Source organism: Salvelinus fontinalis, chromosome 23 (assembly GCF_029448725.1).
Source record: "Salvelinus fontinalis isolate EN_2023a chromosome 23, ASM2944872v1, whole genome shotgun sequence".
Lineage (NCBI taxonomy): Eukaryota > Metazoa > Chordata > Actinopteri > Salmoniformes > Salmonidae > Salvelinus > Salvelinus fontinalis.
Genome location: NC_074687.1, coordinates 15,476,953 through 15,492,828, shown reverse-complemented (window position 1 = coordinate 15,492,828; position 15,876 = coordinate 15,476,953). Strand labels below are relative to the sequence as shown.

The 15,876-nt window shown below is 42.7% G+C and overlaps 1 protein-coding gene across 2 annotated transcripts in view; it reads left to right on the top strand.

Annotated features, from left to right (window-relative positions):
* The window catches only part of LOC129820896 (interleukin-1 receptor type 1-like), a 36,757-nt gene extending 24,087 nt beyond the window's left edge, over positions 1–12,670 (top strand). For both annotated transcript variants that reach the window (XM_055877988.1, XM_055877989.1), the window contains exons 8-11: positions 99–250; positions 2,994–3,137; positions 11,479–11,646; positions 11,887–12,670. In XM_055877988.1, the coding sequence (XP_055733963.1) occupies positions 99–250; positions 2,994–3,137; positions 11,479–11,646; positions 11,887–12,383 (961 nt within the window). In that variant the 3' untranslated portion in view covers positions 12,384–12,670. The remainder of the gene's footprint in view (positions 1–98; positions 251–2,993; positions 3,138–11,478; positions 11,647–11,886) is intronic.
* Positions 12,671–15,876: the final 3,206 nt, after the last annotated feature.

Sequence of the window (15,876 nt, the reverse complement as noted above, 5' to 3'; positions counted from 1 at the left end):
AACCGGGTTTATGTCAATTCAATTGCGGACATGGATGTATTATTTGTTCACGGGTGGAAACGTTTTACATCTTCTCTCCCTCTCTCCCCCCCAACCAGCGAGTGGAGAGAAGAAGAGAAGAAGGGTGTGTGGATTGAGCGTCAATTGAATTTCTTGGAGGTGGAAGAGGAAGACTTTTACATTGACTACACGTGTCAGACCTGGAGCGACAGAGGCTTTTATTCAGCCTCCTTCACACTCCAGCCTACAGGTTAGACCAGTGATCACCAGCCTTTTGTGTCAAGATCACTTTCTGAGTCAAAATGCAATCTGAGATCTACCGCTCAGATTTTTTTGGAACATGACATAAAAAAAACTTAAGCGTATGCAACATTAACCTATTAAAAACAGTGCTGTAGCAATGAGGTTTGTGCAGTAGGCTATAGGCCCAATACATTATCTCTGCATATTGGCTTTGCTTGAATTGCCTGCCAATGCATTGTTTTAAAATTAGATTTCAAATTTTAGGTAGGCTATATGATCACACAGGTAATAGATTAGTTGTTATATTATTTGAGGCACAGCTGAATGAGCATACATTTAAATCATTTACTTTTTATTTTACTAGGCTGATGGTGCTTGCATCTGATGGTCAGTCTCAGTGGAGGGAGAACAGCAGACTCCGCCACTGACACTGACTAAAAGGGGACACCGTCTTCCAGCAGATAGTGACATTCGAATCTCACCACATTATTTCTGCCTCATACACAAATTCATGTTGTTCCTATGAACAGAGAAAGTGAAATATTCCTCTATTAAAAAATACCCTAATAATAACAACACAAGCCTATCTATATACTTTCCTACTCATTCATTACAGCTGCAGTGCTGGTTGTAGCACTAGTGGAAGTAGGAAGAACGCTCATTTTATGGCTTATGAAAGTGTTGACCAGTGGAGGCAGCTGAGGGGAGGACGGCTCATAATAATGGCTACAACGGTGTAAATGGAAAGGCATCAAACACATGGAAACCATGTGTTTGGTGTATTTGATACCGTTCCACTAATTCCGCCGCCGCCTATACCACGAGCCTGTCCTCCCCAAGTAAGGTGCCACAAACCTCCTGTGGTGTTGACAGTGCTGATTATGAACTTAAACATAAACTCACTCATAAAAAACAGCAACTCTTTGTTGTATTCGTTGACAGTCTCTCTCTAGTCAGGGTTATAAAAGTTTTAATCTCACAGTATCAACTTTCCTTCAGCGTTCTTTTATGCCTGCTATGTTACTGCAGACACGATAATCTGAGCCAGCGCTAGAACTTTAGTGCACGTGATTTGCTCTCTGGGCCGACGGGAAGGCAGAGGCTGCGTTTCAAACTCATAAAAGACACACCCTTGTCCACTTACCCTCTACTTATGCCCTTGGGGGAATGATTGGTCAAGCAAGGGAAGTTTGCAACGTAAGCCCCTCAGCCCTCATTTTTAATGGAGTTTGTGAGTGTACAATTATGTTCACTTCTGAAACGCCCCATAATTCAATTTGCGATGATTGTACATCCGCTAAGTAAAGTCCACCAAAGCTTAAAACCTCAACGTCAATATGGAGAAGTCAAAATACAAGTGTAAGTAAAAACTATATAAATAAGTTAGAAGTTGTGCTACTAATACACAAACACGTCTCGTAACAGTAATTATGATTTTGTTTGGTTAGTTTTTGGAAATTGTAGAAATAAATCATTTAACTTCAGAAGTAGCAAGGCAGGCTAACGTCAGTTAGCTAATTAATTTGATATCTATCATACAGTAGGCATATATTAATAATTATATAGTTAATATAAGTAGACATGCAATCATAATTGACTGTAGTGCATACATAGCACCCACAAGCTACTGGTGGCTGAAAACACAATAATCGCGGGATGAACGAGCGCCGAATGTCCATTTAAAAATCATTCCTGGCCTCCAGGGTGGCGCAGTGGTCTAGGGCACTGCATCGCAGTGCTAACTGCGCCACCAGAGTCTCTGGGTTCGCCCCCAGGCTCTGTCGCAGCCAGCCGCGACCGGGAGGTCCGTGGGGCAACGCACAATTGGGCCAGCGTCGTCCGGGTTAGGGAGGGTTTGGCCGGTAGGGATTTCCTTGTCTCATCGCGCTCCAGCGACTCCTGTGGCGGGCTGGGCGCAGTGTGCGCTAACCAAGGGGGCCAGGTGCACGGTGTTTCCTCCGACACATTGGTGCGGCTGGCTTCCGGGTTGGAGGCGCGCTGTGTTAAAGAAGCAGTGCGGCTTGGTTGGGTTGTGCTTCGGAGGACGCATGGCTTTCGACCTTCGTCTCTCCCGAGCCCGTACGGGAGTTGTAGCGATGAGACAAGATAGTAATTACTAGCGATTGGATACCACGAAAATTGGGGAGAAAAGGGGATAAAAAAAAAATTATAATATAAAAAAAAAAATCATTCCTTCCTCCCTTGCCCAGCAAATGTATACTCGTCAGACGTCATGATACGTCATCAGAAGTGTCCACTTAATTTGAAGACTGAGGGGATAGGGTGTGTCTTTTAAGTGTTTGGAATGCAGCCAGAGTTTTTCTGGGTACATGAAATGGGAATACTTTGCTTACCCAGCGTGCAGGGCCGCTGAATCGTGTGCACCTACGGCCAACAGCGCAAGACCAATAAATAAAATCAGGAACGGAAGGCTTTTCCTTGTTTTCTTTTTATAAAAATGTTTGGCGATTGACTAGCAATGCCTAGGAGATGGTTGGTGACCACTGACAATACTGCCTGGAAGACAACATAAAGGTGTTCAAAAAGAGAAGAGTCACATATTCTCCTGTCCCTTTACCCTTGTTTTGATAGTGTAATATATTACATAACTTTGCAACCTCACCACACCAAAAAAAATGTTTTAGAATTAAAACCAGTCAGCTTGACTTTGGTTTTATAATAAATAATAAATGCTATCTTCTTGACTTTTTTTTATTTTTTGACTTTTTTTTTTTTTTTTTTCTGCACAGATCCAAACTACCTGCTCCCTATTGGGGTACTACTGACGAGTCTGGTATTGATGTTTACTGTTAGTGTTGTTATTTACCATCGCTTCAAGATTGACATAGTGCTGTCGTTCAGGAGGATGTTCCCGTTTCTCTACACAAACACAGGTATGTAATGAGAGACGCTTTACCGCACATACAGTACCAGTCAAAAGTTTGGACGCACCTACTCATTCAAGGGTTTTCTTCATTTTCACAATTTTATACATTGTAGAATAATAGTGAAGACATCAAATGTATGAAATAACACATATGGAATCATGAAATAACCAAAAAAGTGTTAAACAAATTCTTCAAAGTAGTCACCCTTTGCCTTGATGACAGCTTTGCACCCTCTTGGCATTCTCTCAACCAGCATCACCTGGAATTCTTTTCTTAGTCTTGAAGGAGTTCACACATATGCTGAGCACTTGTAGGCTTCTTTTCCTTGACTCTGCGGTTCAACTCATCCCAAACCATCTCAATTGGGTTGCGGTCGGAGGATTGTTATCACGTTTAATCCCGCTCCCCCTCTCCGGCGCTCGATGTCTCCAGTTGTCTCATTATGCAAACCTGCCAACATAGTTATGCGCACCTGCGCCTCATGACACTCACCTGGACTCCATTACCTTCCTGATTACCTTCCCTATATCTGTCACTCCCCTTGGTTCTTTCTTCAGGTGTTATTGGTTATGTTCCTGTGTTATGTCTGTACGCTGCTCGTGTTAATTGCTTTGTTCCATGTTTCATTTATTATATTCACTCCCTGTACTTGCTTCCCGACTCCTAGCGTACTCGTTACAATTGTGGAGGCCAGGTCATATGATGCAGCACTCCGTCACTTTCCTCCTTGATCAAATAGCCCTTACATAGCCTGGAGGTGTGTTGGGTCATTGTCCTGTTGAAAAACAAATTATAGTCCCACTAAGTGCAAACCAGATGGGATGGCGTATCATTGCAGAATGCTGTGGTAAACATGCTGGTTAAGTGTGCCTTGGATTTGAAATAAATCACAGACAGTGTCACCAGCATAGCACCATCACACCTCCTCCTCCATGCTTCACAGTGGGAACCACACATGCGGAGATCATCCGTTCACCTACTCTGCGTCTCAGAAAGACACAGCGGTTGGAACCAAAAATCTCAAATTTGGACTCATCAGACCAAAATACAGATTTCCACCAGTCTAATGTCCATTGCTTGTGTTTCTTGGCCCAAGCAAGTGTCTTCTTATTATTGGTGTCCTTTAGTAGTGGTTTCTTTGCCGCAATTCGACCATGAAGGCCTCATTCATGCAGGCTCCTCTGAACAGTTGATGTTGAGATGTGTCTGTTACTTGAACTCTGTGACGCATTTATTTGGGCTGCAATTTCTGAGGCTGGTAACTCTAATGAACTTATCCTCTGCAGCAGATGGGTCTTCCTTTCCTGTGGCGGTCCTCATGAGAGCCAGTTTCATCACAGTGCTTGATGGTTTTGCGAATGACCTTGAAGAAACTTTGAAAGTTCTTGAAATTTTCTGAATTGACTGACCTTCATGTCTTAAAGTAATGATGGACTGTCGTTTCTCTTTGATTATTTGAGCTGTTCTTGCCGTAATATGGACTTAGCCCTATTTGCTAAAATACCATCTTCTGTATACCACCCCTACCTTGTCACAACACAACTGATTAGCTCAAATGCATTAAGAAGGAAAGAAATTTGACAAATGAACTTTGAACAAGGCACACCTGTTAATTGAAATGCACTCCAGGTGACTACCTCATGAAGCTGGTTGAGAGAATGCCAAGAGTGTGCAAAGCTGTCATCAAGGCAAAGGGTGGCTACTCTGAAGAATCTCAAATATATTTTGATTTGTTTAACACTTTTTTGTTTGTTGGTTACTACATGATTCCATATGGGTTATTTCATAGTTTTGATGGCTTCACTATTATTCTACAATGTAGAAAATAGTAAAAAGGATGAAACCCTTGATTGAGTAGGTGTGTCCAAATTTTTGACTGGCACTGTATATTGCAAACGCCCACTCATGGAAACATTCACAAAAACATGCCTGAGTGCACTCACGCAGGCATAAATGCACACACACACACACACACACACACACACACATCTGCAGACTGATTGCGTACTGCAGTGGTTACCAAGTCACTGCCCTAGCAATAATTGATTTAATATTCAACACATCTTTTATTCCTTTGTTCTCCTTTAGAATCAGGGTTCCGTAGTTTGCCACGCGTCTTCATTCATAACTAAATTAAACTTTCAAGAACAATGCAATTCCTTTTGCACCTCAGTGTGTTATGTGTAAAGTATAATATGAAATGTTGTTAGTGGTGTAGCCTCCAACCAGTGCTAGGACCCCTCCCCCCCCTAGCTTCCCAAACTACCTCCCCATATTGACATTTGCTCCGCAGTAGAGTGGGCGGGTTCAAGCTGTCAATCATGGCTCAGGTAAATAAGTAACCATAATATGGGAAGCTCATCTAAATAATAATGCATATCCTTCTAATTAATCATAAATTCGAATTATTTTTTAAAGGGCCTTGTGGCTCCTACATTACCGGACCCTAATTGTGGCTGCCATTAACAAAACAATTTTAATTTAACTGAAATCTTCAAGGAGCCATAACTTATCTTCATATTCAAAACTGAATTTCTTCCTAATTTCATACGGTACACTTCAAAATGTATTTAATACATCATTCTGTATGAGGGTGTACTTTTCTGTATATTTAATTATCTGCTGCTTCCTGGAGCAGACCTAGTTTGGTGATGGGTCGTTCCAAGACAGATGTTTTGGACCAAAAAGGACTACGCTCTGAATATGACCTTTTGAGTCTTGAATAGGTTTAATGACTCTTCCCATCATCCAAGTGTTCCTGGGTGTTGTGCTGTCCACGATAAGCACAAAATCATCTGTTCTGAGAATCCTTTTCTTGAGGTTCCACTTTTACCCCTCTTGCGTCAAAGGAAGGTACTCTTTTATCCATCTAATCCAGAACAGATCTGTCTCCATCTCCGTCTGGAATGTGTGTCCTCCTTCCTGAATAGTCCAGGACGCATGATGGTTTTACTTTAAACTGCAGTAAGTGATTAGGTGTGAGAGCTTCAAGGTCATTGGGATTGTCAAATACAGCAGTGATTGGGCGATTTGGGCAAGATTGCTTCCACTTCACATAAAGCTGTTTGCAAGCCGCCTTCATCCAATGGCTGCTGTCTCAGGGCCAATGTTAGTATAGACCTCACCTGATGGATCAGTCGCTCCCACACACCTCCGTGGTGGGATCCAGGGGGTGGAATGAATACCGCTTTATTCCATCAAGCAGCAAGTTATTTTGAATCTTTCCACGATTCAATCACTTCAGAGCCCACACCATTTTTTGCTCAAAGCCAATATAATTTGTGCCATTATCTGACCTAATTTCCTTCACTTGACACCTCCTGCAGATAAATCTGCAAATGGCTCTAATACATTAAAATCTCTTAAATGTAATGGTAAAATGTAGATTTCTGCCTAAATAGACATACCCAAAAGTAACTGCTATTCATGTGTAATTACATGGTTCTGACATGCAAAAATATGGTATATTTGGAAAGAAGACATCTGGGAGATTATGAGGAAATGATCAGAAGATGGATAGCCGTCACATAGTTCAGAATACACAAGATCAAGCACACACAAAATAACTTTTTTTTCATTGACAAGCTATAAGTGAATTATTGATGACCAGAGCTGAAAACACATCAGATGGCTTCCACAACATGTGAACAATATCAGAATAAAAATGGGATTGATAGACCTAACAACTAGAAATGGGCAGATGTTTTAGTAAGTTGTGTCAGGTGTGGTCACGGGAGGTTTCCAAGTGTCCCCAAGTGTCACTTCTAGGTGGATGGTGCGGCTGGTTAGACGTGAATATAACACCATATATTTTGATGTTGGAGCGGCCACGCTTCACCTCTATCGGTTCAAAGTAGTCAGTGCCTACATATGTAATTGGTGGCAGGTCAGGTGATACACGGCTCTTGGGGAGGTCAGCCGTCTTCTGTTCTCCCACTCTGGCTGTCTGTCGTCGAAAGAAGATGCATGCTTTTAAGATCTTCCCTATAGCAGAGTTAGTATGCACTATCCAATACCTCTGTCTTAACTTGGAGAGCATATGATTCCGTCCACTGTGTCCAATCTGATTGTGTATGTTTCTCAAGATGAGTGTGGAGAGGTCGCTGCCTTTACCAAGAATGACTGGATGTTTAATATCCTCTAGCATTGCAGCCTTCCTTAACCTTCCTCCAACTCTCAGTAGTCCATCCTGCAGAATAGGATCCAGTCTGAAGATGGTGCTATTTCTTTTGACATGCCCATCTTCCTCCAGATCAGCAATCTCCTGAGGGAAAGATTGCCACTGGCTGCATCTTACAATGGATTTCTCAGCCTGTGCCATGTCCTCAACAGACAAGCTTTGAGCACCTAAGAAAGCTCTGAACTTCTTCATATGCTTTTCTACAGACTTTTAATCTTTACTTTCTGTCAGTTATTTTTCTGTTCTGACACAGTTGCTGCAGAACAGGTCTTACTTTCAGTAGCCATGTTACAGCTCTTTTTAAACATCTCCACTCTGAGAAGTGTTCCAGCAGTTGGATCCTGGAGTTCCTTGGCTGTTACATGATTCATAGTGATCTTCTTGACCTCTGGGTCATCTAATGACGTCTCTTTGATTTCCCCTTGCAGTTTTGTCTCCAACTTGATTTCAAGCTCATCTCTCAGCATTGAATCCATTCTCACAGCCAGAACAGCAGCCTCCAACTCCAGCCTGGGGATGGTGTCACGATCGACTTTAGGTGAAAGAGAGGACCAAGGCGCAGCGTGATATAAATACATCTTCTATTTATTTGAAGATGAAACGAACACAAACACTAATACAAACTAGACAAAACAACAAACGACCATGAACCTAACCAACAAAGGTGCAGACACATGGCTATGGTTCTGTCTGCTCCTGACTGACGGACAGCTCTAGCGGCTCCTGACTGACAGACGGCTCTGAAGGCTCAGGACAGACGGGCGGCTTTGAAGGCTCAGGACAGACGGGCAGCTTTGAAGGCTCAGGACAGACGGGCAGCTCAGACGGTGCTGGGCAGGCGGCGCTGGGCAGACGGACAGCTCAGACGGCGTTGGGCAGCCGGGCAGTGCAGGCGACGCTGGGCAGACGGACAGCGCAGACGGCAGACTCTGGCTGGCTGAGGCGCACAGTAGGCCTGGTGCGTGGTGCCGGAACTGGTGGTACCGGGCTAAGGACACGCACCTCAAGGCTAGTGCGGGGAGCAGCAACAGGACGCACAGGGCTCTAGAGACGCACAGGAGGCTTGGTGCGTGGTGCCGGAACTGGTGGTACCGGGCTGGAGACACGCACCATAGTGCGCCATCTGCGCTATCCGTCTGCCCAGCGTCGCTTGCACTGCCCGTCTGCCCAACGCCGTCTGAGCTGTCCGTCTGCTCAGCGCCGCCTGCGCTGCCCGTCTGCCCAGCACCGTCTGAGCTGCCCGTCTGTCCTGAGCCTTCAAAGCCGCCCGTCTGTCCTGAGCCTTCAAAGCCGCCCGTCTGTCCTGAGCCTTCAGAGCCGTCCGTCAGTCAGGAGCCACTAGAGCCATCCGTCAGTCAGGAGCAGCCAGAGCCATAGCCATGTGTCTGCACTTTCGTTTGTTAGCTTCACAGTCGTTTGTTGTTTTGTCTAGTTTGTATTAGTGTTCGTGTTCGTTTCATCTTCAAATAAATAGAAGATGTATAATCAAGCATCCAAAGCATATGCATTTAGAAACGCTACCTTTTTCTTTATGTGGCTTTGACCTCATCCTTTTACATGCTTCCATAGTGTGGTCGCCACAACAGAACATGCATAGTTTTTGCAGTGTAACTTTCTGACTTGTTTCCTTTTCACTTTGGTGAAAGTGTAGCATAGACTCCTTTTGCTTCCTGACTTCAGCTGAAGTTTTGGTTTTAGAGTTTGGGGTTTGGAGTTTTTTTCCCAGTGAAAGGGTCTTGGACATCTCCAAAGATCGGATGAGAACAATGAGAACAAGCTCCTTGGTTAGTTCATTCTTGAATATCACAGGCTACAGATCTCCAGTCGTCTCTAAGTTTGAATGGTAATTTTTAAATGATTATTCTCAGATTATTCTCTGCTTTCTCGATGTAAGCGGTTGATATTCTCATTCAATTTCCAAAATGCTGTTCTAATAACCTCCTAGCTTCCCTGTAATCCACCCCAGGTTCCATATGATGACAGCTGCAGACTAGTTCTCTTGCTTGACCATTTGTAATTTATATTGCTCTAAGAAATAAAGCTTGTCTCGACTGCTGTCAGCTTTGCTGCCAATACTATGTTCAAAGGCTATTATGAATGACTGGTATTAAAGTAGGTCACCTGTAAACACAGAATTTTTCTGACAGGATGTGGTGACAACCTTTGCTGCTTGACAATGAGTTCAGTCACTTCATTTTGTCTGTGTAGATCAGACATCAGCAAATATAAACTGCTCAGAATTGCTTGGCATATTGGTGCCACCTGCTGGCCATGATTATTTGTTGGGGGCTACTCCTAGGCCATGCATCTTGACTGGCTTTGGGTTCAGGTGAGGACTAGTGTACATTTCATCCTCCTCTGGTGAGTTCAATCCGTCTTCTAAAGAGAACTTTTCCAGGGTTCTAAGAGGCTTCATTCTTCTGGACTCCTCATGATATAAATGCATTGCATCCTTTGGCGTCTTTGGTCACATTTTGTAAGGAATCTTCATGTTCTTCCATACCTTTTTGAGGTATTAGATGCTGCAATTTGGGTGTGCATTTCCAGGTTTAACTTTTTGGCTTTTAGCTCAGCTAGTATTTTTACTTCTTCTATCTCAACTTGGTGCTTATCTTTGAGTGCATCTGCCTTGGCCAAGAGAGCAGCTCTTTCAGCTTCAGCTCTTATCCGACTTGAAGTTGTGGATGAAGCCTTTGAGAATTTTCTAGAGTTTTTTTGACACACTGTCATCGGCATCTATTTCAGGGGGATGTTTGCATCACCAACCCATTTATCCATAAATTCATCAAACCTTATCATTTTGGGTCGAACCAATCCATTTGATCCCCACCTTTTTCATCATCGTATAATAGAGCTTGAATAGATTTATGAAGATGTATGAATTCATTCAGAAACCCATCAGCAAAAAAAGTCACTTGGTCAACATTTTCTTTATTAACCATGAGCGCATTTATTTAATTCCGTTAATATTCTAAGCTTTGCCCTACAATAGCCAATAAGCTTAGTCAGTTTTTGCTCAGCAGCCATGGGCTCAGACATTTTTATCCATGTCGTCTTCGGTTGTCATCCATCATTTACGCAAAAACCCATTTCAATCACGATCATTTCCAATCCAAACTGTATTTGCAATCTCGTGTTTGTTTCAGTTGTGTTGATCAGGCGCACTGATTTAATGTTTCCATTCCATGAGTGCGTATTGAGCAGATTTACGACAAACACGTTTCAACGATTTTCCTAATATTTACAATCCCCACCATTAGCAACAATCAACAGCAATTGTAAACATTCCTTTATTCCATGTAGTTATTGTATCCTTACACGCACAATTAATCTATTTATCGATAGCTTTTACTCTGTTCATTCATAAATCCCGCATCTGCATTTCATTATTTAATGCGCTCCATGTGCTTTGTTTCCCAATAGTCAGTCACTGGCATTTGAAATCCATAGATACAGTTTCCAACTTGTAGCAGCTTCCAAGTCTAAATTTGCCACTTCCCTAGCAATAGTTGATTTAAGTTTACACATTTTTTATTACTTTCTTCTCCTTTAGAATCAGGGTTCCGTAGTTTGCCACGCGTCTTCATTCATAACTAAATTAAACTTTCAAGAACAATGCAATGCCTTTTGTACCTCAGTGTGTTGTGTAAAGTATAATATGAAATGTTGTTAGTGGTGTAGCCTCCAACCAGTGCTAGGACCCCCCCCCCCCCCCCCCCTAAACCTTCAAATTAATCATAATTTATAATTCTTCTGTAAAGGGCCTTTTGGCTCCGACATATACTGTGCATTCACACAATGGAAACAACTTGCACTAACATAAACGTACATTCCGACACCAGATTACATAAAGTAAATCTCACCACAACCTCCCAGGCCCACACACACGCACGTTGCATTGCTTGTTTCACACTCCCCACCTGACCACAAGTAAAATCAGCAGCAAGTGTAGCGAGGTACTGTAGCACATCCCACAGCGATGCCAGCACATCATTTCCATGACTCAGAGGAAAGAGAGATGCAGTTTTCTACGAGGCAATGACTAGGCCATGTAACTATGGTGTCAGACATAACCAAGCCTCCTCCGTTTGGCAGTTCTGTGGAGGCTTTTGTTCTAACCCAGTACTAACACACCTGTTGTTTTTGACCCTCTTCTGCATGCGGCAGAGTCTGATGGAAAGCTGTATGATGCATATGTGGCGTATCCCCATCTGTCTGGGAGCGTGGCCAGTGGGGAGGTGGAAATGTTTGCCCTCCACACGTTGCCCCAGGTTCTCGAGGGGAGGTGTGGCTACAGGCTCTTTATTCTGGGCAGGGATAGCCTACCAGGGGAAGGTAAGACATCTGCATATGTGATTGACTGGGTTCGAACCTGGGGCTCCTGGGCGTAACAGGACTGTGTTAGTCCGCTGAGCTAAAGCCTTGGCATTAGTACACATGTATGATGATTAAATATGTGGAACCTTTCTGAAATCATAAAGAACTTCTGAAACCATCTTAATCATAAAACAGTGTTTTAATACCCATTGTCCCTCTTGCCCCTCCCTCTTCTCCTCCCTCGCCCACACCCTCTAGCCGTAGTAGATGCTGTGGAGGAGAGCATGTGGGCCAGCCGGCGTCTCCTCCTGGTCTACACTGGCTCTACGTTCTGCAGTGGAGGTCAGAGTGACAGCAGCAGCAGCGATGTCCTGGAGGCCTGGAAGAGCTTTGAGAGGCAGATGGCTATGCACCGTGCACTGCTGGAGGGTTCCCTTAAGGTGGTTCTGGTGGAGCTGGAAGAGATCACCCCCACACAGCTCGCTTTCTTCCCCGAGTCGGTGCGCCACCTCCGGGAGAGACAGGGCGCTGTCTGCTGGTGGAAGAGTAGCAGGACTAGGAGGACCAGAGGGTTGAGATGTGGGAGGTGGGGGGAAGAGGAGGTGAAGGAGAAGAGAGGGGAGCTGGCTTCGCCCTCTTTCTCCTCACCCTCTCTCTCCTCATCCTCACACTTCTGGAAGGAACTGAGGTATTATATGCCTGTGAGGGGCAAGAGGACAAAGTGTCCAGAGAAGAACAGTCTGTTGAACATCTGATGGGATAGATGGGCTGTTGGGAGAGGACAGTGTTGTCATGTTATGGATGGATGTTCAAATGACCAACGTGAGGAGGAAATCTGTTGAATGAAAGATCTTCTGATACCATGGAGAGTATAAAATAACACTTGGTAGTGACCATGTTGGCAGAGCCAGTCACACACGCATGCACGTATGCTCACGCACACACGCGCACACGGACACACATTATGGAACACTGCTACCATGTTGTACATACACATCAAATCTGTGTGAGAGCTTTAATAAAGATTTCACACTACATTCTATTATTTATTTGATGTCTTTGTTTCTATTTTAAAAATCCTCCCACCAAAATGTTCCTTTATTTATTAAGGATTGTTGAAAGAATGGTTTCTCAGATTGATGTTAATCATCCATTGAGCTATAAGTGTAATATTTATGAATGCAGTTAATAATGCATAAGTAGGCCTAAGTATTTATGAATAACTTACTGACATTTACTATTATAGCATTAATGTTTTATAAATGGTGTGCCGACTATTAACAAATACTTTATTAAAGCAAATTATTGTAGCGTTCCCTGTAAATTACCAGAAAACTTTACAGAAAGGGTGTGGCGTTTGCAGAAGCTGGTTGTAATCTGTGACTGCTAACCTGTTTTACTGTAATCCAATGTGATCATAAAATAGGCTAGATCATTTAAAAAAAAAATATCTAAAAGACTTAAACATCTAATATATATATAATTTTAGGTAGCCTATTTTAATTAATGTCAAGTGGAGTTAAAGTGAATATTAAAAATAATCAAATGGTTAATTATAGTAGTTCAATTAAACAATGTTAATAAGTTGAGACATCTTGTCTTCAAAGATCATGATCAGTGAAAATATTGCTGACATTTAGTCCTATATTGCTTAAAAATGCATTATTAGTGTGATATGTACTGTAGGAGTAGTAGTAGGCGTATAGGCCTACCAAAACTTTGACAAGTGTTTTCACAAGTAGACTTATGGGAAGTAACGTTTAGCCACTTTAGATGGTGAACGGCTTTTCTTTAATAGTTCTACATACACGTCACCTTCCAATTTCTTTCTAGGCCAAGTTTAGTTGCCTTGTCTGATGTACTTTTTACTATGTTATCTATAGTCTATCTGGGGCACCCAAATTAGTATGATATGTTACGTTTGGTATAGTTACATGAGACCAAACTTAAGGCAAAAATGCGTATCACGAGAATGTCTAGTTGCATGTTCGGATCTCATCACGGACAATTTTTGCTAATAACAACTTTGCAACTAATTTCTACTTTGCAACTATTTAGCATGTTAGCTAACCTTTCCCCTAACTCTAAGCCTAATCTGAACCCTTTTAGCTAACCCAGAGTTTTCCAAACTCGGCCCTCAAGACCCCAAGGGGTGCACGTTGGTTTATACCCTAGCGCTACACAGCTGATAAAAATAATCAACTAATCATAAAGCTTTGATTATTTGAATCAACTGTGTAGTGCTAGGGGAATAAAATAAACATGCACCCCTTGGGGTCCCCAGGACCGAGTTTGGGAAAAGCTGAGCTAACTCTAACCCTATCCCCTAGCCTAGTTAATGTTAGCATTAGCCACCTAGCTAACATTAGCAACAACAAATTGGAATTCGTGACATGTTTTACAATTCGTAAAATATTGTACGTTTTGCAAAATTGTAACATATCGAAGTATTGCAATTTGTAACATATCATGCAAAATGGATGATGGACATCTTCAAAGTAATACATACAGTAACATATGAAATATAACATATACTAAATGGAGCATCTCGGATTTACGATTGAAGTCGGAAGTTTACATACACTTAGGTTGGAGTCATTCAAATTCGTTTTTCAACCACTCCACACATTTCTTGTTAACAAACTATAGTTTTGGCAAGTCGGTTAGGACATCTACTTTGTGCATGACAAGTCATTTTTCCAACAATTGTTTACAGACACATTATTTATCTTCTAATTGACTGTATCACAATTCCAGTGGGTCAGAAGTTTACATACACTAAGTTGACTGTGCCTTGAAACAGCTTGGAAAATTTCAGAAAATAATCTCATGGCTTTAGAAGCTTCTGATAGACTAATTGACATCATTTGAGTCAATTGGAGGTGTACCTGTGGATGTATTTCAAGGCCTACTGTAACGGCAGCCTTCCTCTTCGTCTGAAGACTGTGAACACTTACAACGATACAAAATAACAAATGTGGCGAACCGATACAGCCCTATCTGGTGCAGAGAAAACACAGAGACAGGAAACAACCACCCACAAACCCCCACACAAAACAAGCCACCTATATATGATTCCCAATCAGAGACAACACAAAACATCTGCCTCTGATTGAGAACCATATTCGGCCAAACATAGAAACAGACAAACTAGACACACAACATAGAATGCCCACCCAGCTCACGTCCTGACCAACACTAAAACAAGCAAAACACACAAGAACTATGGTCAGAACGTGACACCTACCTTCAAACTCAGTGGCTCTTTGCTTGACATCATGCGGAAATCTAAAGAAATCAGCCAAGACCCCAGAATTTTTTTTGTAGACTTCCACAAGTCTTGTTCATCCTTGAGAGCAATTTCCAATCGCCTGAAGGTACCACGTTCAACTGTACAAACAATAGTACACAAGTATAAACACCATGGGACCATGCAGCTGTCATACAGCTCAGGAAGGAGACGCGTTCTGTCTCCTAGAGATGAATGTACTTTGGTGCGAAAAGTGCAAATCAATCCCAGAACAGCAGCAAAGGACCTTGTGAAGATGCTGGAGGAAACAGGTACAAAAGTATCTATATCCACAGTAAAACGAGTCCTATATCGACATAACCTGAAAGGCCGCTCAGCGAGGAAGAAGCCACTGCTCCAAAACCGCCATAAAAAAGCCAGACTATGGTTTGCAACTGCACATGGGGACAAAGATCGTAATTTTTGGAGAAATGTCCTCTGGTCTGATGAAACAAAAATAGAACTGTTTGGCCATAATGACCATCGTTATATTTGGAGGAAAAAGGGTGAGGCTTGCAAGCCAAAGAACACCATCCCAACCGTGAAGCACAGGGTGGCAGCATCATGTTGTGGGGGTGCTTTGCTGTAGGAGGGACTGATGCACGTCACAAAATAAATTACATCATGAGGAAGAAAAATTATGTGGATATATTGAAGCAACATCTCAAGACATCAGTCAGGAAGTTAAAGCTTGGTCGCCATTGGGTCTTCCAAATGGACAATGACCCCAAGCATACTTCCAAAGTTGTGGCAAAATGGCTTAAGGACAACAATGTCAAGGTATTGGAGTGGCCATCACAAAGCCCTGACCTCAATCCTATAGAAAATTTGTAGGCAGAACTGAAAAAGCGTGTGTGAGCAAGGAGGCCTACAAACCTGACTCAGTTACACCAGCTCTGTCAGGAGGAATGGGCCACAATTCACCCAACTTATTGTGGGAAGCTTGTGGAAGGCTACCC